The 25,208-nt window shown below is 42.2% G+C and overlaps 3 protein-coding genes across 4 annotated transcripts; 1 reads left to right on the plus strand and 2 right to left on the minus strand.

Moving 5' to 3' along the window:
* The first annotated feature begins 501 nt into the window (after window positions 1-501).
* On the plus strand, window positions 502-2,226 carry trir (telomerase RNA component interacting RNase). 2 transcript variants are annotated; one of them, XM_030140293.1, is made up of 3 exons: window positions 502-1,337; window positions 1,633-1,704; window positions 1,782-2,226. In XM_030140293.1, the coding sequence occupies exons 1-3, from the start codon at window positions 1,032-1,034 to the stop codon at window positions 1,887-1,889; spliced, it is 486 nt and encodes a 161-aa protein (XP_029996153.1). In that variant the 5' UTR covers window positions 502-1,031; the 3' UTR covers window positions 1,890-2,226. The 2 variants fall into 2 exon arrangements, with proteins under 2 accessions (XP_029996153.1, XP_029996154.1); XM_030140294.1 differs by having other exon boundaries at window positions 504-1,319.
* A 37-nt stretch (window positions 2,227-2,263) lies between these two features.
* On the minus strand, window positions 2,264-19,426 carry ubn2b (ubinuclein 2b). The gene is given in 18 exon segments (XM_030140215.1): window positions 2,264-2,883; window positions 3,148-3,216; window positions 3,665-3,872; window positions 5,183-5,647; window positions 5,649-6,494; window positions 7,411-7,453; window positions 7,547-7,597; window positions 7,682-7,825; window positions 11,180-11,290; window positions 11,408-11,514; window positions 11,847-11,976; window positions 15,595-15,665; window positions 15,754-16,246; window positions 16,465-16,574; window positions 17,198-17,329; window positions 18,146-18,247; window positions 18,332-18,460; window positions 18,744-19,426. Coding segments are annotated over 18 exon segments (3,576 nt in total). The 5' UTR covers window positions 19,062-19,426; the 3' UTR covers window positions 2,264-2,836.
* A 1,530-nt stretch (window positions 19,427-20,956) lies between these two features.
* rpsa (ribosomal protein SA) lies at window positions 20,957-23,468 on the minus strand. Its single transcript, XM_030140273.1, has 8 exons — window positions 23,405-23,468; window positions 22,711-22,881; window positions 22,483-22,601; window positions 21,975-22,220; window positions 21,622-21,750; window positions 21,355-21,514; window positions 21,187-21,246; window positions 20,957-21,099 (listed from the first exon to the last, which is right to left on the minus strand). Exons 2-8 carry the CDS (start codon window positions 22,841-22,843, stop codon window positions 21,005-21,007), a joined length of 942 nt encoding a protein of 313 aa, XP_029996133.1. The 5' UTR covers window positions 22,844-22,881; window positions 23,405-23,468; the 3' UTR covers window positions 20,957-21,004.
* Window positions 23,469-25,208: the final 1,740 nt, after the last annotated feature.

Consider the following 25,208-nt stretch of genomic DNA (forward strand, 5'->3'; position numbering starts at 1 on the left):
GACTCCCATTCATTCTGAGCAGGTGTAAATATGCGATTTGTGCACATGTCATATACATCGTCGGAAAGGTCTCAGTGCCGTGAATGTGAATATGTGTGAGAGTGGCGACAGTGGCGAAAGGCGACCGCGTCACTGGCGATTTCGTCCCCATGCGCCCACTGCAGACTCAATAGGCCCTGCGCCGGCTTTACTCGGCTCGGGCGTAAATAAATGCCCTCCACCTTCCTCAATGCACATCTCAATTATCATCTGTCAAAGCATCACTGCTTTATATGTGAAAACATAAAACTCACACTAACCCTTTCACAGGCTTGCGGTTCTGCATACGAGTCATGTGATTCTCGCTTATGCTCCTTCTCGGAGCACACATTGACGTTCAGACACAGCCTCTTACACTGTGGCCTTTTTGAGAATCACGCAGTGGTTAGATACACTGAAATGTGAGGGGTTTTCTTGAGTGTCGGTGTCACTTCCAGGACAGCAGAGGGCGCAGTAGGCACATACTGACGTCAACATAAGGAACTAAACATGGCCGACAGTGAGTGAGGAGTGGTAAAAGTTAGCGAAACGCGTTAGGAAAATCTGCAGACCTACTCGTCTCGGACGCAGGTATTACAACTTTGTGGCGTTGAAGACCTGTGTTTTATGTATAAGGCTAAATTCCATACATCAATTCGCAGTCTAAGTGGACTTTGTTCGTGTGAAGGCTGTAGTAAACTGGGCGTTAGCCACGTTAGCAGCTGAGCCAGCTAAACCGCCTGCTGTATTGTTTTGTCAGGTCATGTGCGCTTAAGAGATAACTACCTGGAGCTTTTGCACATTTTCGCGCTGTTTTCTGTAAAGTACAGTCTTCTGAAATTAACTGTGCGACTGTGTAGTTGGACTCCAGAGCTTTTTTAATCTCCCGAGGGGAGTCCAGTCCGTCTCGGTGTGTGTGAAGTGCTGTTCAGCGAATCCATCCTTACTTAAGAAAACAGACACACAGTCGCTGTTTGGACTGCGTCTGTTTATGAACAGTACCGCCTGGAAATATGGATCCAAAACGCGCACACGACAAACCTCCAACCAGGGGCGGCAGCAATAGCGACTCCAACAGCGGCAGCCCCGCGTCCCCCTCCGGCAGCCCCGCGGCAGCGTCCAAAGCCCCGGTGTCCGGCGGCAACGTGTTCGCTAACGATGGCAGCTTCATGGAGATGTTCAAGAAGAAGATGGAGGAGGAGAAGAGGAAAAAGGAGACACAGCAAACAGGTGGAGACGCGAGAACCACCGAGCAAGGACAGACATCAGTGGAAAAGAAGCCCCCTCCCGTGACGAGCTTTGTAAGGGGTTTGGCAGTTGTAAGATGTGATCACACATCCAAATTCAGTAGTTTGATAGTGTTTAATGGTATAAGCACTTAGTATATCCTAAAATACTAAACATTATAGGAGAATTTCACACACGCCAGTGTTTGTGTTAGTCTTGTTACTTATTAAACACAGTGTGGATGGGGGTGGGGGGATGCTCTTCTCTGATGGTTTCGCTGGTGGTGCGGCAGGAGACTAAATGTAGACCTTCTGCTCTGGTGTAGTCTCCTTCATTGACAGTCCAGGGGCTCCTATAACGGTTTCAGTCTTCTATCCCCTAACCCAGGTGGGGAAGCGCAGAGGTGGTGTGTTCCTAAAGACCGGTATGGTTGCCAAGAAGCAGAAACAGGACACAGAAGTAAGTTGGGCTGCTATCGGTGTGAATTATGTGATTCACTCGGTTGTTGTTAATCACCTGTGGTTTCTGTGTTGCAGGCTGAGCCTGGCAAGAGCGATGCTTGGTCAAAGTACATGGCTGAAGTGAAAAAGTATAAAGCCCATCAGTGTGGTGACGATGATAAGACGAGGCCTCTGGTGAAGTAAGCTTCAGAAGATGAACACGACTAGTATATCAAGGGGAAGACCACCTGGGAGAGTCTGTGAGGACCAGCCAATCCCAACCTCCTTGTACTGCCAGTCCAAGTTACCATTCACTTTTTTTCCACAAACTGCTAAGATTGACAATTGTTTTTTCCTTTTTTGTATTGTTTGTCTCATTTGTTAATTTGTTGGACTCTGATCCTGCTTCAGGGTGTTGGCATACCTTAAGTGATCATTACTGATAAATCTTTTGAAAGTTGTCTTTTAGGTTTTGCTAATGTTTTTGAGTCTGATTTAATAGCAAACTCAAGGTTTCAATTAAATCTACACTGCCTATTTATATGATGTTGCTGTTCAGTTAAAGACACATCAAATGGTTACATTTGTAAGGGAAAGTTTTTAATTAAAAGTAGGTTTGAGTTCTATACAGTCATGAATTCATTCAAGAATTCAAATAAAATGAAAAAGTGTACAGCTCTCATTAAAAAAAAGCTCAAATTCAACAATTTTAAGTTTACATTTCTTACACGTATCAGTGATAATTACATTATGATAAAAACAGCACCAATACACACTGACCATGCATCAGAGGGAGACATACAAAGGCACGCATTCAATCTTACCCAAGAAAACACTCAAACACTCATCCATGCATGCACACACACTCATAAAAACCTCACTCATTCCTCCTTCCTGTCCACAGTGATATAGGTCTATGTTGTAAACATTGACAAGTTGTATCTGTCATTTCATTTAGCAAATCTATGAAGAATAGCATTTAAAAATTATCAAACTGTCTAAAAAAGTTATTCAACTGTGGTGTCCATGAAAAGTTGAGCTAATCTTCTCAGATCAAGTGAGTGTGACCCAGCCAGTCCTCATTTAGGGGCCCTCTCATGAGTGGTCTGTCCATCTGTGGGCCGAAGCTGTGCTCCTTCCTGGTGCAGGTATCATAGGGTCTTCCTCTTCGCATCTCCTCCCTGGCCTTGAGTGACATCTGGACAGGAATAGCAGAGGTCTTGAAATGTCAGAGGCAAACTATTCCAGAGAGTGAACAGTTGAAATGGCTACGTAAAGGCATGCTGCCTGACAGACAAGCAGAGAACAGAACAGGAACAGACAGAAGGACAACCCAAGACAGAACACACCAAACATTTGAAATCAGAGACGGGGGGAGGGGGGGGGGGGGGGGGGGGGGGGGGGGCAAGGAGAAGGAGGAAATAGAGCAGGCTTTTGGAGTAGAGAGAGGGTCAGATTTTACCTGAGAAAGCGAGCTGCAAGTGAGGAGGCAGAGCAACCTGAGACCCTGACTGGAGACTCTTATACAGATCTGAGGAGACAGGACAGGGGGACAAGAAACAAAGAGGCAAAAGGGAAATGAGGGAGAGCAGACCAATGAAATGAGGAGAGAAAAACAGTGAGGACAGGACAGAAAATAGCCAGACAGTGCAGAGATGAAGAAAGCCAAACAGGAATGACAGAAGTGGAGAAAGTAACCAGGGTTGGCATCATTTAGGTAAGAAAAGAAATGAGGGGGAAGAGAGAAATGAAGCAAACAAAATGGATAACGTCAAACAAGAGAAAAATCACAAACTTACATTCTGACATAATGTGGTGATAAAACATGATGCAAAAACATACGACACAGAACAAAGCCTACACAGGAACACGTACTGGCCTGGCTACTACAGGAAAATACACATTTACGCTCAAACTGTTCTGTTTGCATTTTCATCAGTGTTGCATCTCCCTGCGTCTGCCCTGTGTGCGAGACTCACTCTGTGTCAGTGTAGAGAACGGTGCATTGCTACTGGCTGCGGAGCTGCTGGCTGCTGTGCTGGAGCCAGCTGTACCGAGTGGAGGCAGGTTGAGCAGTGGGGGGAACTGGAAGGGCAGGGAGACGGGTACCAGGCCCCCCAGCATCCCGAAGCCCAGGGGGAGGGATGGGGCCGAGCTCAGCAGACTGCTGCTGCCTGCTGTAGAGACCTGAACGAAAACAAGATGTCATACATGGCAAACAAAACTGCAGATGCATAATAAAGCAAAGAACATGGGCTGAGCTGAGAGTCTAATGGTTCAAACCGAAGCCCACAAGTAACTGATGGTGTCAGATTTTCTTACCGTGTATCTTTTTTTTTTTTTTTTTTTTTTTTTTTTTACAGTTGCGCTCTATTCCCCTGAAACATTAACTTTTTGACACTACGACAATACAGTGGTGACCAGAAAGCATTTTACTTAAATGTGTCTCCTAAAGCTTCAGAAATGGATTAAAATCATATCTACAGTTCTGTGCAAATTGTGGACAATTAAGATGTAAACAACTCAAAACCTAAGGAACAAAACTACATAAATCCTGAAATCCTTGTTGCATATGTAGACTTTGCTTTGTGTCTGGGAGCCTGGATGAATACCCCATAGATGTGAAATTCACAGTTAAGAAGAATTCAATAAAATTTGTGAAGAAACGATGTTTATACTGGATTACAAACTGAAGCGTGAACTCCAAGTGTTGGAAGGTGTCATTTAACCAAGTCACCTATCGTTTCAGTATCATTACACATTGAACAATAGTCAGCTGGTCTCACCTTGGCACCACATTTCCCATACATTAAGTTTAATAAATAGGTTTTTTGTTTTCACAAAATATACATATATTTTACTCTGTACTCAGTCAGCTGTTTTAATACTAAACTGTGGAAACAAATTAGTTATCCTTAACAGCTTGCAACTTGTTAACTGAAAAAAAAGGTTCTTTTTATATTTTGGAATTCTAAATGATATTTTAGTTATTATTTCAAGCTCTTGTGCAACATCTTGGGGATTCAGCCAGTTTTTGCCACTGTTGGTGAATCCAATCCTAATCTGACAAATTATCACCTAAATGTCATTCTACAAACGACACCTTCAACTTTGCCTTTTTTGAAGTCAGTGATCCACTTCTGTGTTGAGAACATGAGCCACAGAGTATTACACTAACATTGTAGTCAGACAAAGAAAAAAGTCAAAATGTTGTGAGAATTATGAGGAAGTAGTTGTAAAAACCTACAAAGTATTTCAAATGTCGACCCAAGCAGTTGCCTGCTCCTCTGATCGGAAACCTGCACAATTATGACATTTTTGTAAAAATTTTCCTAAAATTATTTGTCTTCATAACACTGTGGTCCTCATAATCATCTATCATGTTCATTTAAAAGTGTTGGTTTTGGTGACTTTGATCAATGTTATTGATTAGTGCCAAATGGAGGGATAATTAAATTAGACGATGCATTTTCACTAGACACAGTCAGGCTACAAACCTGCGTTAACTGAGAGGAGACAGATGACGAAGGGACAGAGGCAACTGGCTTGGCCACCTGAGGTGTCCCGGTCCCTGGCCTCTGACGCTGGCCCGGGTTGGCTGAGGCCAGCGTGGGGGAGGCACTGGATCCTGAATGCTTGCTTATGGATGAGGTGTTGATAAGGCTGGTGTTGGTGGTGCTGTTGTTGATCGGGGTCTTCTGGCCGACTGCAGGGGTGTAGCTGCCTTGCCCCGGCTTGGCGACTGCTCCTCCTTGGCCACCTGAGAACTGCGGGCGGAAACCTGCTGGGCTTTTAGGGGAGTACTGGTGTAGAGATGGGGTTGCCTGAGACCTTGGGGTTTGAGAGATGGAGGGAGTGGTGGAGGGGGAGGCGGTGACGACAGGGTTTGGGGTGCGGGGGGTGAGCTTGACAATGGGTGGGATGCTGCTGTGGGTGGGTTTGGTGAGAGTTGCATGCATAGGGGGTGATGAAGTTGGACTGGGGCTGAGCCTGGACACTGGGGTGAGTCTGAGGGAGTGAAGGGGAGGAGGACGCCTTGCTCTGGGGGGTCTGCGGCAGTCGAGGTGCTTGGAAAGTTTTGGGGGTCATGTGTGAGGGTGAGGAGAGGGTGTGCGGCCGAGACTGTGGTGATGTGAGGATAAGGGTGTCGACGCCAGCTTTGTTATTATTGCTGCCTTTGAGGAGACCAGAAGGGGGAGTGGAGACCCCTGTCTTCGATCCTGGAGCCAGGAGCGGAGATGCAGTGGGTGGTGGGCGTGGTTTAGGTGGCGCTGCTGAAGCAGCCAAGTTTGCTTTAGCCACGCCTATGCTCACAGGTCTCTGAGTGTTCAACAATGAGTGTCTCTGCGGCGTCTGTGCCGCGCCCTTAACGACCCCCAACCCATCAACCCTCACTGAGGTCAAAGGAGAGGATGAGATGGAGGGGGGCCGAGACAGAGGGGTGGAAGAAGACGAAGAGGTAGAGATGTAGTGAGGTGCACTGGAGCTGGGAGTGTTGGCCAAGTTCTTTTTCTGCTGCTGGATTAGCGTTGAGGTGTGGAGGGTAGAGGCGGGGTTGTTGTTGTTGGTGGTCTTCGGTACCTCCGGAGAGGGGGGGCTGTATCCTTGGGCCAGGCCTTTGGCTGCATTGCCAAGGACAGTAAGTGCGTGGGAGATGGAGTCTAGGGAGGGAGTCGTCAGATCCTCATCGAGGGAATCAAGACATATGGGCTCAGCCGGTGACTGAGGTGGTCGCTTGGCAACCTGGCCTGCAGGGGAGGGCGTGGCAGCCGCTGAAGGCGTCGACCGTTGAACCCACATCCCAGCATCCTTAACACAACAGATGAAACAAAAAAACTATTTAGTAACCTGGTCTCATTACAGACCTCAGGGATGGTATTAAGTTGTGACAGGATTCTGCAACTTTAATTTAAGATACTGTTATGAATCACACTCACAAAGTACAGGTATAAAGGAAAATCTGAGTCTTTGGTGAATATCCCAAGATTTCTCATCATATTTTAAGATTACCATTAAATTACAACTAATAACACTATTTCCAAAAAAGATCAGAATTCAGAACCATTACATAAACAACCATATTTTTTATAGTTGATTTGTAGAATAGGATGGTGATGTGAAAGAAAAAAAATATTTGTCCATTTATGAAATTATTATATAAATCTGATATAAACCTCAAGTATATTCATACATTATAATGTTAGGTGATTGGGTATATAGGCATCAGAGCAGGACCCAGACTGACACAAAATCCCCTTAGGGATCAGTTGAGTTACACAGGACTTCAATAATAATAATAATAGTAATCAGCTTCTAGAAAACACATTCACAACTTGAGTGTTTTCTTACACAAAGTGCAGCAAATTCGTTATTCGCTGAACACTAAATTCACTGCTGTGCCACATCTTGAATTTACCCATATTAGGAGAAAGTAATATTAACAGAAGCCATTTTACTTCTTGATGATGGACGTCAAAACCATTTTATGTCTGGGTTTGTTCTGGTACATTCTGACTGAGCTACACAGTGTGCATTAGTACTTATCCATTCTGTTTTTATTTAGTTTTGTAGTTACAGTGTAATCAACAGACATTTTTCCTAGTACCTTTCCTAAGTAAATGCACATATATAAATTTGGTGATAAATCTACTTCTTACAACCTGTAACACATAAGGCCTGCTGTCTTACACAACTAACAGGATAGAAATAGGACAAAAAGTCCCACCTTTGGTTTGGCCTTGGGTGTAGGAACCATCTTTTTCTTCGCTCTGTAGTGAAATAAGATTAAAGTGAGAACAAGCCACACAACTCAGTCAGATATTAAAAAGAGAAATGGGTTAAGGATGAGTCACATGACATACGTGTAGCCTGTGAGGTGACCATGTGCCATGACACTCTCTTTGAACAACATCCTGTGAAAAAAACACGTATTAGAGCATCTGCACTTGTACTCTCTAAACCAAGTACTGCCAGTACAAATAGACTTGTACACAGACCTGGCCTGCATCCAGCCCTTAGGCCACAGTGGTTTGACCTCTGTCTCCATGAAGGCTTTGAGGTAGTCTTCTAGAGACAGCGAGTTCTTGCCCTCCAGTTCATAGCAGCTCAGCTTCACCCGCACCAGATTACACAGCAGTGTCCTGAAAGTACACACAATCTAAGTACTCATCACAAGTCAGTATACACTGAACACACAACCATGTCTCCCAGAAATCTCAACTACCTTTTTTTGCCTGACCTCATTAACAAATGAGTAGATACCAGGCACAAACAAACCCTGCCCCTCACACGTATTGTATCTTATTTTGGCATCAATCCAGCTGATGTATCATGTCTATGCATGTGGTGATGTCAGGCATATCAATTCATCAAGATTTAAAAATTCATAAAAAATTTTAACCTTGACCTACTTGACTTCAAAGTGTTGGTTGGTACTTGGTTAAGGTTAGGGAAAGATGCCAGATTTTGTTTAGTTGGAGAAACACATACACCACATAGAAATAATTAAAATATACTCACAATGTACTCCTAAATATTTAAATCAAACAACGATCTTTGCAAACAAAAGCATGTTCACAGCTTGGATACAGGAGCTGGGATGCAAAGTCAAAGTTGGGATGCCCAAGATTTTTTTAAAGGAAGTTATGAAATGGGATGAGAACCAGGCAGAGACAGTGAAAAAAAAAGAAATAGAAACATTGGTGTTGTTTTCACCACTGGACACATATTAAACTAATATTTTTGATGCTGAAATGGAAATGTTTCTTCTACACAGGTGAGTTTGATTATGAGGCTTATAAAGGTATTATGGGATGTTTTGATCTTTGCCAAGTTTGCCGATTGTTGATCCAAGGTTCAGACCAAACTGTGACAGTTCTGACCTTGTTTGGATGACTTCAAACATATCTCTAGTGCAGCTACTGACAACACAAACCATTCAGAAAACAGAGGCGATTTGTGATTTTCCTGTGACCGTTTTCTGTCCAAAAACAGAGCCAAGGTAATAGAGCTATATGTAAACCATCAGCTGACGAAGCATGTGAAGATTCTAAGACACAGTGTTACTATGACTGAATTGTCAAAATAAGATGGTATGAGTTTTGATTTATGTTTATGTTTATGCATTTGGCAGACGCTTTTTTCCAAAGCGACTTACAGGGGAAAACCAATCAAATCACTCAATCAATCAAATTTTATTTATATAGCGCCAGATCACAACAAAAAAGTTATCTCATGACACTTTATATATAGAGTTGGTCAAAACCAGACTCTAAGCCAATTTACAGAAACCCAACAGAATCCTCCAGGAGCAAACACTTGTGACTGGTGACAGTAGCGAGGAAAAACTTCCCTTTAACAGGCAGAAACCTCGAGCAGACCCAGACTCCTGGAGGATGGCTGTCTGCCTTGACCAGTTGGGGTTAAAGAGAGAGGGTAAAGAAAGAGAAAAAGAGAGAGCGATAGAGATAGAGATAGGGGGAGAAGGGGGGAGTAGGGGGAGACACATGGAGGCATTTGAGGATAAGTGAGTGATGATGATGAAGGCAGGAGAGAGGCAGGACCACCCTAGCAGGTCCAGAGATAATCCTGGGAAAATCTGTGATAATCCTGGGAAAAACCTTATTAAAATATTTAAAAAGGAATGTCTGACAGTGCTAGGACAGGAGGTGCTCTCGGAAGAGCTGGGTCTTCAGGAGCTTCTTGAAGATAGGCAAGGACGTCTCTGTTCTCGTAGTACTCGGTAGAACGTTCCACCAACGTGGAACGACCCATGAAAAGAGCCTGGATTGTCTTGTACAAGGTTTCGGGACCACCAGACAACATTCCCCAGATGAGCGGAGTGGTCATGGGGCAACATAAGCTTTTATCAGTGTACCTAAGTAGGTAGGAGCAGACCCACTGAGAATTTTGTAGGCTAGGATTAACGATTTGAATTTGATGTGGACAGCTATGGGTAGCCAGTGTAACTCAATGAGTAAGGGGGTGACATGTGCCCTTTTAGGCTGATTGAAGACCAGACGTGCTGCTGCATTCTGGACCATCTGTAGTGGTTTGACAGCACAAGCTGGGAGGCCTGTTAGAAGAGCACTGCAGTAGTCAAGGCGGGAGATAACCATAGTCTGCACCAGGAGCTGGGTGGCCTGTTGGGTTAGGTATGGCCTGATCTTTCTTAAGTTGAACAGAGTGAAACGACATGATCGGGTGACAGAGGCAACGTGATCTGTGAAGGTCAACTGATTATCAATCATGACTCCCAAGTTTCGTGTTACACTGGTAGGAGCCAGAGATAAGGAGTCAATACTGATGGAGATTTAAAGAAGAAAACTTGATACCATAATACAGATGTGTGTGAACACTGATCTTTATACTTTAATCAGTGACTGATACAGTGTGTGGATACATAGTAGGGCTGGGTAAAAAAATCAATTTAATCGATCTTAGATCGATCTCATTTTAATTTTGCGTAATCAATTATTAGTGGATGAGATCGATTTTCAGAGCAGGACCGGGAGTACGTGGAACCGCGGGCAGCTCCGTCTTGCGAACCCCTGAAGAAGACTTGGTCTCACTTTCGAAAAAGACGTGGAGGGGAAACCCCCTCCGCTGGAGGTCCTCTGGCTTCAAACTCGAACCTGCAGTGTGAAGGAACTGGCCATCTGGCAAGTCGCGGAAGCCGGTTGTTCTTGGAATAATAACTTGGATTCATACTATCACCTATGGCTGAGTATGGAGTTAGAGGAAGAGTAGAACGACAATGTCCGACTGTTAGGTCGCCGCCCCCCCCAAATGTGTCGAAGCCTCCAGCCATAAAACAGAATAAAGATGACAAAGTCCGTTCTGATCCACTGTAAAAACATGGCAATGTTTGTGTCCTGTTCATTATTTCAGAGCAGATTCAGCTACTTCCTGCTGAAATGTCATGTTTATTTCCTTTCTAGTATCAATATTGATCCCAGTATTGATGTGTTGCATGACTGCGGTACTTAAATAATCAGGTTACAACTCAAAATTGTACTTTGGTATCACTAAATTAATCTGAATCAATCAATTAATACTGAATCGAATCGATATTGAATTGAATTGAATCGAATCGTGATTAATCGATTCAGAACCTAATGAATCGAAATCAAATCGATTATGGAAATTGGCCATGATACCCAGCCCTAATACATAGTGTTGATTTATTGGTAGTTTTTTTTTGTCCTAAGTGTGTTCTGGTACCAGACTTCCCCTAATGTTCAGAGACTGGAATATCAATACTGCACAGAACCCCTTCAACGTAGGATTCAATAACAAATTATGGTTTCTTACAATAAATGATTGCACTGATTATGTCTGTATCAAATGTGGCAGGGATCATACTGTGTCTGTAACAAGTACTTACTACTGCACAATTAGTTTGGTTATATATGAATGTAATTACTCTGAGACTGGGTTCACTCATTATCATGGGTTGTAGATTTAAAACCACTTCCGTGAGAAGTAAAACTGACCTGAGTTTGTCATCCCAGACAAACTTCTTCCGAGGGCCCATCACCCTTTTTCCTGGTTTCTCCTCATCATCTTCTTCAGATCCGTTTTTCTCTCCCTCTTCAGACTGCTGTCTATGCACACAAATTTAACATATCACTATCGCATATCAAAGCACATGGAAAAATGCAGGTAAGCTTCTCATTGCAAATTCAAAACGGAGCTACAGCTAACTCAGGATGTGTCCTTACTTCGCCACTTTGGCGATGCAGTCCATGTTGTATCGGGCAATCTGCTCCGGCATCACGCTGCACACTGCCAGCTTCAGCTTCAGCAGGGGTGTTCGAAGGCGGTCGTCCTGAGAGACGGAGTTAGAAGCACAGTAAGAAATCACAGGTACATATGCAGGGCAGCACACTCACACCAAATATAGAAAACAGAAAATAGAGCATGCAGACAGAGCCGTCAGGAAACACTTTCCTCTTCGTAGCTTTATTTAGACACACCTGCACATTCACAGGGCTTATGACTCATTATCTAATGTGAATTAAATATAATCCTCCATGCATCATTTAATACTAAGATTACATAAAGCAGTTCTCGTGTCAGCACAAGGACTTTTGGAGGCGAACTTGACAAAGCAACATTTTTTCCTCATGTTCCAGAATAATGTGAATCACTCCTACAAACCTGTATGTTGAGGCTAAGCTTCTTAAGGCGTTTGAGCAGAGCTTCTTTATTGCAGGGCACAAAGGCTTCCAGGTGAGTGTACACGGCCGACCGCACCTCTGACGGCTGCTCCTGGACCTGCAGCTCAATACTACAGATACACACAAAGGGTTAACTTAGGTTTACATTCACATTCAGTGTGAGAAGTAGAGAGATTATTGTTGTATTTCATGACATATATGACACGACCATATTCACTGTGCGAATTATTTATCATCTATGTATATGTTAAACTGACTGCACCTGCCACCATTAACTTGTAGTTTTTGTAGGCTTGTAATGAGCATGATTATTTCTCAGTCTCTGATCTTCAGATATAACAAGAAAATACATGACAATGTAACTGAAACACTGTGAAACATCTTGACATGTGTTGAATGAAACCTTGTGTAACACTCTAGAGAATTTGTGCAGTACATCTCATATCATCTGAAGAAGAGGCAGGTCACATTAAACATTTGACACTTTGGTTTATAGAAGCAGTTTTTCCTACAACACTTGTTTTTACTGCTGCACAATCTTCCTGTATGTCCTGGATGTATCTTAATACAGACTGAAAATTACATATGTGTGGTTAGTGGACCTTTGCTAAAACAAACCTTAATTGTAGCCTAAAACTCATGCACAGTAATGTAAGCAGCAAAGAATACCGCAGCCTAACTGAGTAATTATAACTGATAAGTCAGCCAACAATGGAGGAAAATGAAACCTATAGAAAATATTTAATCCTTAAAAAAGAACGCAAATGGGACAACTGTGTAGAAATGGTTCAGATAAAGGACATTTAGTGCAGTGTACAATACAGCAGATCAAACAGTAAAAATACTGCAACCATATGTAGGAGTAAAGACGAGGGATAAATAAAATAAGTAGCCCGTTGACCTGTGGGGAACCGTGGGTTCTACATGTGGTAGTTTTTATGCTGGGGAGAGCTGACTTTTGGGAAAAGATGTTAGTCTATATTTTAGAAGTAGTGACATAAAAATTGTTTGACAACTCATTCTTTAAAATTTAAACAACAATTAATATAATAATACCGATATCTATGGACTGAAGTTAGTAAATGCTTCATTCCTATTTTTAAATTAATTTCCCATCATGCAGCATGGTACTATGCTTCCTCGTCAACTGTCATGGGCATAGCAACATAAGGCTATTGTAGTCCAAAATTACTAATGTCTCCCAAAATCCTATCAACTTGCCATTTTCGCTAGTCTCCTCCTTGACCAAAAATACATGAGTATCAAACACACACACACAAACAGAGTCCACTTCCCTTTCATAATAATAATAATAACTTTTCTTTTATCTTTTGTGTCAATCATTTTGACTTGTCCCCTAAAATCTTAAGGAAATAGTTCAATATTTGGTTATTTTAAAGAACGGTTCAAAACAATGATTATCTACTTCTTCCACTGCTACTCTAGACCAAAAATCAACTTTTACACTTTAATGAAATAATGATTTTATAATTGTTGCAATAACTGACACCAACTTTGATTAAATTTTTTAGCTATATCACCCAGCCCTGGGCAGCAGCACAATTAATCAATTCCAACACCTCCTAACATTGTCAGGTGTCAAACAGTTAATGAACAGTTAATTAATTCATTAGTTAATTCTAATGCATTTTTGGTGTTAGTATTTACAATTAACATGACCAGTATGTTTGTTTTAAGCCAAATAAAATGGTCAAAATAAGATGACATTAAAGAAATGTACTTTGTTTCATTATATTTGTATCCCACGATTTCTCTTCAGCAGATCCAAAAATAAGTTGTTTGTTTTTTTGCCTTATTCTCTTTAAATACACTACCGGTCAAAAGTTTTACAACACCCCAAAAAGGTGAACAAGAAATGGGTTAACAACTTAAAGCAGTTCTACAGCAATGGAGGTTGATCAAGCCTTGAAAGTTGGCGCTACCAATTCCTACAGGTGTCCCAACGTTTCTGAATTACTTACAACCCCCTCTGTCTGCATAAAAGTAGTGTTGGAACACACTTTGGTACTAGGGCTGGGTAAAAAAATTGATTTAATCGATCTCAGATCGATCTGAGATCGATTTTTCAGAGCAGGACCGGGAGTACACGGAACCACAGGCGGCTCTGTCTTGCGAACCCCTGGGGAAGACTTGGACTCGCTCGCGAAAAAGACACGGAAAAGACGCGGTGGGGAAATCCATTCGCTGGAGGTCCTCCGGCCTCAAACTCGAACCCGCAGTGTGAAGGAAGTGGCTGCCCGGCGAGTCGCGGAAGCCGGTCGTTCTTGGAATAATAACTTGGATCCATACTATCATCTATAGCTGAGTATGGAGTTAGAGGAATGGTACAGCAACAATGTCCGACCACTATGCTGCTAGCCCCCGACCAACAATCACGGAGCGTGTGCACCCCCCAACCCCGCTCCACTCTGGCCAACAATCACTGCGGTACTTAAATAATCAGGTTACAACTCAAAATTGTACTTTGGTATCACTAAACTATTCTGAATCAATCAATTAATACTGAATCGAATTGATATTGAATCGAATCGAATCGTGATTAATCGATTCAGAACCTTATGAATTGAAATCAAATTGATTATGGAAATTGGCCATGATACCCAGCCCCATTTGGTACCATACCGTTGTGAGCATTATTTGAACAGTATTGTACTGCAGAAAGTAGTGTTACTATAAAAATGGCAAGGAAAAGGCAATTAACGATAGAAGAGAGACAGACCATCATAACACTTAAAAATGTAGGTCTTTGCTACAGAAGAACTGCCAAGAAAGTCAAGGTGTCAGTAAGTCCAGTTTCCTTCACCATCAAAAGGCATTCAGAAACTGGGGGAAATGCTGACAGGAAGAGGTCTGACAGACCCAAAGCCACAACAGAATCAGAAGACAAGTTTCTGAGAGTCAACAGCTTGCATGATAGGCGACTCACAGGACAACAGCTTCAAGCATAGCTCAATAGTGGTCGTAGTAAGCAAGTCTCAGTTTCAACTGTGAAGAGAAGACTTCGAGTTGCAGGTTTGATCAGTCCATAACACCTTCTTCCAGTCTTCAGTAGTCCACTGGTGGCGTTTCATGGCCCAGGCAAGCCTCTTTTCCTTATTCTGAAGTCTCAGCAATGGCTTTCTTGCTGCAACTCTACCCATCAAACCTTCTCTTCACAGTTGAAACTGAGACTTGCTTACTATGACCACTATTGAGCTGTGCTTGAAGCTGTTGTCCTGTGAGTCGCCTATCACACAAGCTGTTGACTCTCAGAAACCTGTCTTCTGATTCTGTTGTGGCTTTGGGTCTGCCAGACCTCTTCCTGTCAGCATTTTCCCCCAGTTTCTGAGTGCCTTTTGATGGTGAAGGGACTGGACTTACTGACACCTTGACTTTCTTGGCAATTTCTCTGTAGGAAAGACCTACATTTTTAAGTGTTATGACGGTCTGTCTCTCTTCTATCGTTAATTGCTTTTTCATCACCATTTTTATAGTAACACACTACTTTCTGCAGTACAATACTGTTCAAATAATGCTCACAATGGTATGGTACCAAAGTGTGTTCCAACACCACTTTTATGCAGACAGAGGGTTGTAAATATTCACCACTTACCTTTGTACCATTTCAAGCTGTTCGTTGGACTTACACTGCTTGAATTTCGATACAAAACTGGAAAAATTGGGGTGTTCTAAAACTTTTGACCGGTAGTGTAAATGTGTCCACTTACTCTAGTAGGATGTTGTTCATGTCCAACGTGAAGAATTTCTTCCTTCCTTCTTCATCAAACAGACGGGACGCCTGTTACAAAAAACAAGACACAATGTTTTTCAAACCTTTCTGATAGAATATGTCCCAGCTGCCCATAAAACTGAAAGTAAAGCCGTACTGCTCTGAGGTCTTCAATGCGTTTTGCAAGTGGGCCTGGGAGTCCACTGGGCAGGGGAGGAGGGGTCATCATGTTACCCTGTGACACTCGGCCACCTGCCTTATGTCCCATCCCAAATGAGCCGTTCTCTCCCTGCCCTGGACTGGACGGATGAGGAGAGTCCAGCATCCCGAAGTCCAAGTCACCCATCATGTCCTGCAGCATGTCGTTGTTGGCCGACCCCAGCAGTGACATCACGGCCGAGTCGGCGGTCAGGTCACCTATGCCACAGTCATTGTTGCCAGCAGCCTTGGCGTGGGTGTTGAGTAGTGCGCTGTTGGCACTGGGCACTTTGGCGTTGGGTCTGGGGAGACCGGCAGCAGCCAGGTTCTTCTTGCGCATCTCCTCCTTCTCCCTGGTGAAGCGACGGAGCATGTTGGCCAGGTGGAGAGAATCCTTCATGAGCTTCTTTCGCTTTTTCTTTTCTGGCCGATGGACATTCAGTGCTGACACTCTGCCAGGACAAAGCAGACAGACAGAAGACAACTGTGTGAACACCTGAGCGGTGCTAGAAATTAATACGAGTAACGACTGGGAACCAAGTCACATCTGGCACAAAGGACCTCTGGGAACGAATCTACAACCTACATCATTTCAAAGAAAAATGTGCAGAACCGCTTCATACAAATGTGTACAAAATGGCAAGTGTAAGGTAAACACTCAACAACTCACCCTGGCTTTGGTACTTTATTCTTCTTGGGTTTCTTATCTTCCAGAATTCCACCATCTTGCTTTTTCCGTCGTTTCTTAATTACCCGTTCTTCACCATCTTTCATTTTCTGCTAAGATGTAAAAACATAGGTTTAATCTCACAGTTTAAAACACACCAATGTGTACTGACATGCAGGTATATCCAGGTGTATTCATTTAGGATACATCTACACATTAAGGCTGTGCAATATAATGATGACAATATTATATTGATAGAAAAATGTAGACATTCATATTCCGCTCCATTGCTCATATCATGAATGACAAATAACACTCTTTATAGTAATATGTTTTGTAATTACTTCTTGCTCGTGGATTCATTCAGGAAAATTTGCATGAAAATGAAACTGAACAGGAAATGTTTGTATGGAAGTTCAAATCAAAGAATAAAAAAATGAAATGCGATGAAGCACAATGTGGTTAATTCAATCCATTTCTTAGTAGAACTTGTATAGAAATTAATGCACTGTGGTTTTGGCTACATCACACACTTCAATAGGAAAAATATACATTAATATACATTAATTTTTACCTGATGAGTTGAATATTTCTATTTGGAAAGAATCATTCGGTGTTCACATAGTAGTCACTACCAACAAATTCCAAGAGTTCTTAGATCACACTATGATCTAAGAATTGCTGAAACCATACACACCACTCTGACTTCTATGAGTGCAGAAATGCAGGAACATACCTTAAAATGATTATCTGCTGTGCTGGCACCCTCTCCCTCAGAGTCGGATGCAGGTCTGAACTGCAGAGTTCCTGTGTTGATGTAGAAGCCTCCGTGTTTAGTGGTGAGAGAGGCCGGTACCAGCTCATCATACTGAGGGAGAGATACGTAACCACAATTAGCCAGGTTCTAAAACTGCATGCTGGCCACTCTGCAGTCAAAATAAATAGAAATAAAACTGTAAATATACTGATTATCCACAATTCAATGACATACTCCTAGTAATTCCATTTACAATTAGTATGTGATAGGGAACTGGGCAACAACACAAATGAACAAAATGCCTTTCCCAAACTTAAAGGCTCAGGACTGAAAAGTTTGTAGTATGTTTTTACTAGGAACGTCAATTACAATAAAATAAATAATGCTATTATGATACATTAATTAATTTTCTAACTGAAGAAGAGGGTTTGTTTTTCCTAATCTGGTCTGTTCATCTCAGATGCAGCCTGTGAAGTAAGTAAGAGTACTTTAAGTGGGGTGGTGTTCAGTAATAAAGCTTAACAACGAATGAACTGGTCAGACATCTCTTAAAAATATTCTTAGTGTCAAGGCCATGTCAAAACAATTTCCTGTATTAAAGAGAATTTTAGGAGTAATGTTTTGACAACAGAAATGTCAGTCATGTTTGTTGTGTATGTTAGCACCCATACTGTGTTTCATGTTAGTTATGATGCTGGATAAATAACAGACTGTCAGCATTTGCACCTGTCACTTCACCAGCAACATATGAACAAATGGAAAAATGTAAGTCTGATCACAGTTTTTAATAGGTTAGTAAAATTATGGATAGTGTGACATTCATGATGTATTTTTTGGTCCCAGTAGACACTGTGTGGATCTAACGTTAAAAAAAAAAAAAGTTTGGAAACTAAGATAGAAGAGTGATGTCAAGAAAAGTCAACTCACAGCCTCTGAATTGTCAATGAAGGGGTCAGTTTCATCGTAGCCATAGCCGATATCAATAAGATCCTGCATCCTGTCCTTTTTCTTCTTCTTTGTCCCACCACCCTGAAATGACATTAAAAACATTTTTTATATAAACCAAGCTACAGCTGTAAAAATGTTGATAAGTCTTGGAACTTCAGTACTCACATATTTGCTCTCAAACTTCCTGGCCAGCTCTTCTACCTCACGTCTTTCCTTCTCATCATCAGCAAAGGGGTCACTGGGATCCAGGGAAGGGGTGAGTCCTTTGGGAACTGTTGAGCCTGCAAGCTTTTCCTAAGGATTGACAATGGAATCACATTTCCCCGCATACTGCCTCTTTTCCAAAAGTGCTTTAAATGTCAGTCACACTTTGTTAACGTGCTGTTTGTTTACTTGCCCCTATGGTGACAATGGAGCACAAAATAGGTAATTATTAACTGAACTGTCGAGTATCTTAATGCCAACACATAGAGAAAGTCTTATCTGACAGCTACACATGCAGAGGAGTGGACCGCTCCTGAAGTGATGCCAGGTTAGGCCCCTCCTGCAAACATCATGGTGCTTTCTCACCACTAACCTGAGTATGAGTAGAGTTTGCCAGCTCGCTGTAGTTGAACTCCGCGGACCCCCGTTCATTTGGCTCGGTCAGTGAGAGGCTGAGTCGAACAGTGGGTTTCGTCTCACCGGTGTCCCCGTCGCCTCCTCCTTTCGCGTTACCGAACAGACCTCCGCAACCTTCTGACCCAATCCCCGCGGTACTTCCACCTCCATCTTTCCCAAAAGTGATGTCGACGGCCTCATCTTCGCGACGGCGCTTCTTGCTTGACTCCGGGGTCGGCGGTGAGGTGTTGAAGGATGAAATGGTGACGAACGGCACTTTCCTCGGCTCGGCCATTTGACGCTCTCCGTCCGACGACCGGGCACGGAAAACAGGGAGCGCCACGCTCCTCTGAGCCGCCGTTGATTGGAGAGCTAACCCTGGAGATGGTCGACAAGTACAACTAGCTAGTTGCTCTGCTAGCTAGCTTCCTCAGAATGAGTGCTGCAGGCAACACAATTACTTTTATCTCCTCTCAGCCCGTATTAATCCATATAGTATTATCCCCGGCACAGGCCCCGTCACCTACGAAGGACTTAAACTGTGGGAAATCGCAGTTTTGGCTGTTTCCATGAAATTGGGGGTTAGCTACCGCAAGGAGGATTCTGTAGTAGCCATCTTGATCATTATTATCATTATTCAGTGGCTGGGCGTGCGTATGAAAAGAAAGCGGAAGTCTGGGAGGAAAGGGAACAGGGTTCCTCCAATAGCAGAGCAGAAACACGCCCACCTGATACACTGGCGCGAACGCGCAGGAGATGATTGTTCTGCTCGAACAGGCGGGATTGTCCGAAGTGTTTACTACACAGACTCGCACCGATATCTGTTGTCTGGTACTTTGTCTCAGCAAAACATACCCACCCAGACTGAGGGCCTGCATAGCATTAAGAGTTAAGAGCACGATACAAATAAACTAAAAAGGAAGCAATATTTTATAATATTAGATACACAGTAAGATCACTTGTAACATCCATTATCATACATAGGGTTCAGAGGGGGTGGAGGGTTCATAAATAACACGTATATCGCCCATCTAATAAAAAATATGGAAGCTTGAGACTGGAGAAAAAACACTGTAGTCGTTATCACAGATATCACCTTTGAACGCAATACACAATAGCTAACTGCTTTACTGTATCATATTCCAGTGTATTTTGAATTGTTTCCTGATGACTGAATTTCCTAAGAACACAATAAACCAGTGCACAAAAGAAAAACGGTAGTGCAAAAAATCCACCAAAATGGTGGGAGTTTTGATGCTCAAAAGTTTTTAGTTCACTCCCTCTAACGCTAAAGTAAAACCTTTGCTGTTTACCTATAGAAGCTAAAAACAAAAAGACCCGTCTATTTTGCACTAATATAACACTCCCTTGTCATGTCTCACTTTTCTTTTCCTGAGGCCCAATTAAGCCCAAAATCAAGGCAAATTTACCCTGCTTTTGTCTTCAGTATCTCTGCTCTAGTCTGAGTCTGTTTAGATGAAAAAAACAACATGCAGTTGGTAGTCAAGAGCCACATCCTACCCATTCAAATGTGTAATTTTAAAATGACTTTTATTGGTGATGATTTACGTGTTAATATTTTTTTTTACAGCATGTAACCCAAATATTCAACTCCTGGAGGTTCATCCAGTACATTGGCCACCAATCCTGGTCCTCAAGAGCCACTGTCCTGCATATTTTGATGTTTCCTTCTTCCAGCACACCTGACAGTTACCAGGCTTCTGCAGGGCTTGTTGATATGCTCATTTGAATCAAGTGTACTGGAAGAGGGATACATCTAAACCACGCAGGATAGTAGCTCTCAAGGACCAGGGTTGGTGACCCCTGATCTAATACAAATAAAGCAAAGCCTTACAGTTCTTTGATCTATATCCCTTGACCTATACAGCATCACTACGCAACACACAAGTTTAACCCTGCTGAATGCCAAGGTAATGCTTTTCAGTCTATTTTAATCTGAAACTAGCCACATCACTTACACAATCCACCTGGATAAAAACATATTGCCATTAATTAAACCCTGCTGCTTTATCCTAGGCATGTGAGCCACTTAGAATAAAATACCCTTACAGCGTTACAGAGGCAATAAGGATTAGAATGCCTTGATTCACATATATCACATTCAAGAGCTTTCCATTAAAGAATCATTTAAGACAATACGCATCAACAAATAAGTCAACAGAGCAAGAGTCAGTGTGTGTTAAAAAAACACTTTTTATTCTCGTTTTGGTCATTGATTTAAGACCAGTCAGAAGTGGCACCACCCCAGTCAGATGCCTGAGCAGTGGGGGCAGTGGACCAGTCCTCTGTGGCAGGCTGGGTGCTCCAGTCCTCTGCAGGGGAAGGAGAAAAAAAGCGCAATTTAGCACCAAGCTGAGAAACTGGTACCATTTTATGTTTAGTTAAACATTTCCACTCACCAGAAAAGACTTCACCAGTCTTGACTACTGCTGCTGCCGCTGCTGCAGCTGCTGCAGTAGCTGAAACAAAGATCAAAGTTGTGTTAAAATCAGGACATAATACTTGGATGAAATGCAAGGGCTAAACACCAGTAAATGGATGAACCAAAATGAATCTTTTGATCATACCTGCAGGGAATTGCTGGATGGGCACAGATGGCACAGCAACACCCTCAGACCAGTCAGCCACCTCAGGTTGAGCAAACTCAGCAGCAGGAGCGCTCCATTCACCCTGAAAGTCTTCCTTTGCACCAGCCTTCTCAGCAGCAGCCTGCTCCTCCTTCTCAATCTGCATTAAAGATGAACATCAAGACTGTCAGTTTTGAGAAGCATAAGCCAGCAATACCAGTACACACAGCAGGATGATTCATAGTACTATTAAACATGCACATTTACCTCCTCAGGGTCTCTGTAGAAGTACAGATCAGGCATAACCTCCCACGGGTGCTCCCTGGAAATGGTTCCCCTCATCCTCAGGACCTCCCTTGCCAACATCCACCACATCAGACCCACAGAGTGGTGACCCTACAGTCATATTAAACATGGATGAGCCATGAGTATAATAACCCAAAACTACAATATGCTGCACTAGTTTCATAATACTCAGGAGTCAAGATCTTTGTTATATAAAAATAAGCAGTTAGACACAAAGTTTCTTGTGTACTGACCACACTCTTGGTAAGACATACTAAACCTATTCATTTTCACATTTGTCATTAGAAATTACTGATTTATTTAGTTCATCTCACCTTGTTGTTGCAGGGGATAGCAATGTCCACGTATCTAAGTGGGGAATCAGTGTTGCACAGGGCAATGGTGGGGATGTTCACATAGGAAGCCTCAGTCAGTGGCTGATGGTCAGCACGAGGATCAGTCACAATCAGGAGGCGGGGCTCCCTGAAAGCTGCCTGGATCTGATTGGTGAATGTACCAGGAGTGAAACGACCATGGAAGGTGGTTGCTCCGGTGGCAGAGGCAAACTTCAGCACTGCTCTCTGTAGTGGAGAGAAATCAGAATCAAGAATACTTTTTATTATACTAACTACTATGTTAACAGACTGTGTGGCTCAGGTGAATATCAAACCCCAGTCATGGAACATAAGCTCTCGTGGCGTTGATGACAACCCAAGGTCTGCTTAATTTTGCACACTTCCGACACCTGAACACTGACATCAGTGCCCGGCTTTAATAATGTGCATACATTAATGTAGATCAGTGTCCCACAGGATGTATTAAAGCACTGTATCAGTGATGTACCTGTCCCGTGTTCCTGGAGGAGATGACGCACACATCAGCTGGGTTCTCAATGGCAACAATGGCCCTGGCTGCCAGTAGTAGCTTCTCCCATGTCTTCTTCAGGTTAATGATATACACACCTGGTAATATTGACAACATGCAAAGTCAAACTGGAGCTCATCATGCGTTTCAGCCTCTACAATTATCACGACACATTCTGTCCTGCGGCACAATTAACCTTCAACTCACCGTCGCTTTTTCTCTTATAGACGTATTGCTCCATCTGGAAGTCCAAGTTGGTGCCTCCCAGATGGGTTCCTGCCGCTAGGAACTTCAGCACATCCTCCTCCTTCATTTGAAGGACATCCAGACCTCCGGACATCGTGACCGCTTTCCCTGCGTTACGAATTAATGGGAGAGCTGGGGAGTGGTTAAAAAAAAGCACCCATCAGTCATGCTCAGATTGAGTGTGGTTAAAAGTACATACACATGTGAGGTATAAATCAATAAGATTTTATTTTCTGAAATGACTGTGATTGAGGCTAGAAGTAATTGAGGAAACCCATGCAGGCTAATCACTGGCTACATCAACTGATTTCCGAAAAAGGCCCGGTAGCAGACTGTACATCAACTCTGAGGCCACAATATAAAATACTTAGTTATTGAAGTGTAACAAAATAATGGCAATTATTTTTCACTGGAATGACTTCTGGTTATGAGCAGTATTACGCAGCGACAAGAACCAACGTGAGCGCGTGTCAACGGCTAGCATGTTAGCTATACATGTTAGCGCAATCTATTCCACATCTTTCAGGATGATACAGACACGATATGTTGGTCTTACACAATCACGCGGCGTGATTTTGTGGTTGTCTGTCGTTATCTAACGTTATTTAGCTTCATTAAAAGGTTTAACAACTAAATACAACGATTGAAAACTCACCACGAAACAACGCCGTATGGAAATCTGTCCACACGGTGAAAAGAGGGCGACCGAGGAAATGACGTAGAATTTATACCACGGTTGAAGCATGTGATTGGTCAGTTGATGTGACTGAGAGGAAATGTAGTTATGCAATCTCTCCGTTTGGTGGCGCTTTTAACCCTGTGTAGAATTAACGGGATCTGCGGTTATTAGGGGTCAGTCCACGGGGCGGATGAGTATCCCATATTAAGACAATGAAGATGGAAAGACCATATTAAGACAATGCTGAGACGCCGACATCGCGGTGAAAGACTGACCTGTGTCGAAACTATATTTGCTAGAGATAAAGAGTCCAGGACAAATGGGTCATAATATGTACTCAATGACGACAAAAGTGTTGAGAAATAACATAAATGAAACGTGTTTAATGTGTAGAAAGCTGTGCATTATACAGTAATCGTGCAGGGGCACTGTGGCCATTTATAAACTGTTCTCACGCACAGATAAATAGATTAATTGGCACTGATATGTTGAGTTATGACATCGGTTGGATAAAAGTCAAGGACATTATTGCAATAACATGTTTTGGAGATGTGTTCTGGGAAAAGGAGATCAGTAAAGAACACATTAAATATCTGGATGGTCCACTCAATTTCAGGGTCACTTTTTGGGAGAATCAGTCATCATGTTCATTTTTATTAACACAGACAGGAAAGTTTTGTGTTTAGTCATAAATGAATCAGACATTTAAGGTAACAAAGCAGTCGATGGTTTGAAATGAAGACATCTATAGTTATATATAAACGAAAAATTATAAAACATGGGTTATTGGTTCAAAACTTCCTCATGAGACTTGTATCATAATGTACTTAATATAACACAAAATTCATTGTATATATGGATCGTTTTAACAGTAGCTGCACACATCATAGTTTACTCTGATACAAAAACCTGTAAGAGGTCATCTTAAATGTGTAAGTAGTTGGTCTTGAATTGAATTGCAAAACATTCGTCTAAATACATTTCTTTTTACCATGGCAGCTTACTTGGTCTTTAACCCCATTTGATGTCAGTCCCCACTCCCCCGTCCTGCTTATCTCAGTCCTGCAGCACAGTGATAAGGCCTTTATGGTCTGTTACAATTTGCTGAACAATATGCACTATGTACTATCTGCTCCAATAACTTCACACCACAGATGAACCAGCAGTCACATCAAACTATTAAAAGAAACAATAGAAATACATTTTCTATGTTGCAGATCAGCACCACTTCAGGTTTAGTATTTTTTTTTTTTTTTTTTTTTAAGGGAGTTTGGAATAAAGATACATTCCCTCATTTTTGCTCTTATTTCATGGTTTTAATATCTGTGAAGTAATAATAATAATAAAACATGGAAATTCAGCAGGTTACTTTAGTTCATTCAGCTCTTAGAGGCACCTCTGGGCTCAGCAAAGATTAAAATAAAATCTCAGGTTATAATGACCGCTGTTTATGCTGGGTCACTCATTGTGTCATTGTGAGACGTGACGGTGGTGTGTCAGAAGTCAGACTTCACATGTCACTCTCAGGTGAATGAAATAACACACAAAATGAACATTCACAAAAAATCTGTTCACACTGTTTAATTTTCTTTGTTTCATAACATCTTTCAACAGCGGAAAAAAAAAATCAATATATAAAACAACATAACCAATATAATACAACTTAAAATATTATTTTAAGGCAGATTAATATAGTGAGCAAAAAGTTTACATAATTCTAAGGTAAATAGTATCAAAATATATAAATAATATAGTTATTGAACAGGTATGTAGACTCAGT

This window comes from Sphaeramia orbicularis, chromosome 8 (genome assembly GCF_902148855.1).
Source record: "Sphaeramia orbicularis chromosome 8, fSphaOr1.1, whole genome shotgun sequence".
Classification (NCBI taxonomy): domain Eukaryota; kingdom Metazoa; phylum Chordata; class Actinopteri; order Kurtiformes; family Apogonidae; genus Sphaeramia; species Sphaeramia orbicularis.

What these genes read in the sequence shown, in the direction of transcription:
- trir (XM_030140293.1), top strand. Translation starts at nt 1,032, where the DNA reads ATGGATCCAAAACGCGCACACGACAAACCTCCAACCAGGGGCGGCAGC. An exon ending in TTGTAAGGGGTTTGGCAGTT is followed by an intron (nt 1,338 to 1,632) that starts GTAAGATGTGAT and finishes CCCCTAACCCAG; the next exon opens with GTGGGGAAGCGCAGAGGTGG. An exon ending in AGCAGAAACAGGACACAGAA is followed by an intron (nt 1,705 to 1,781) that starts GTAAGTTGGGCT and finishes TCTGTGTTGCAG; the next exon opens with GCTGAGCCTGGCAAGAGCGA.
- rpsa (XM_030140273.1), bottom strand. Translation starts at nt 22,843, where the DNA reads ATGTCCGGAGGTCTGGATGTCCTTCAAATGAAGGAGGAGGATGTGCTG. An exon ending in TCTACAGAGACCCTGAGGAG is followed by an intron (nt 21,515 to 21,621) that starts GTAAATGTGCAT and finishes TCTTTAATGCAG; the next exon opens with ATTGAGAAGGAGGAGCAGGC. An exon ending in CATCCAGCAATTCCCTGCAG is followed by an intron (nt 21,247 to 21,354) that starts GTATGATCAAAA and finishes TCTTTGTTTCAG; the next exon opens with CTACTGCAGCAGCTGCAGCA.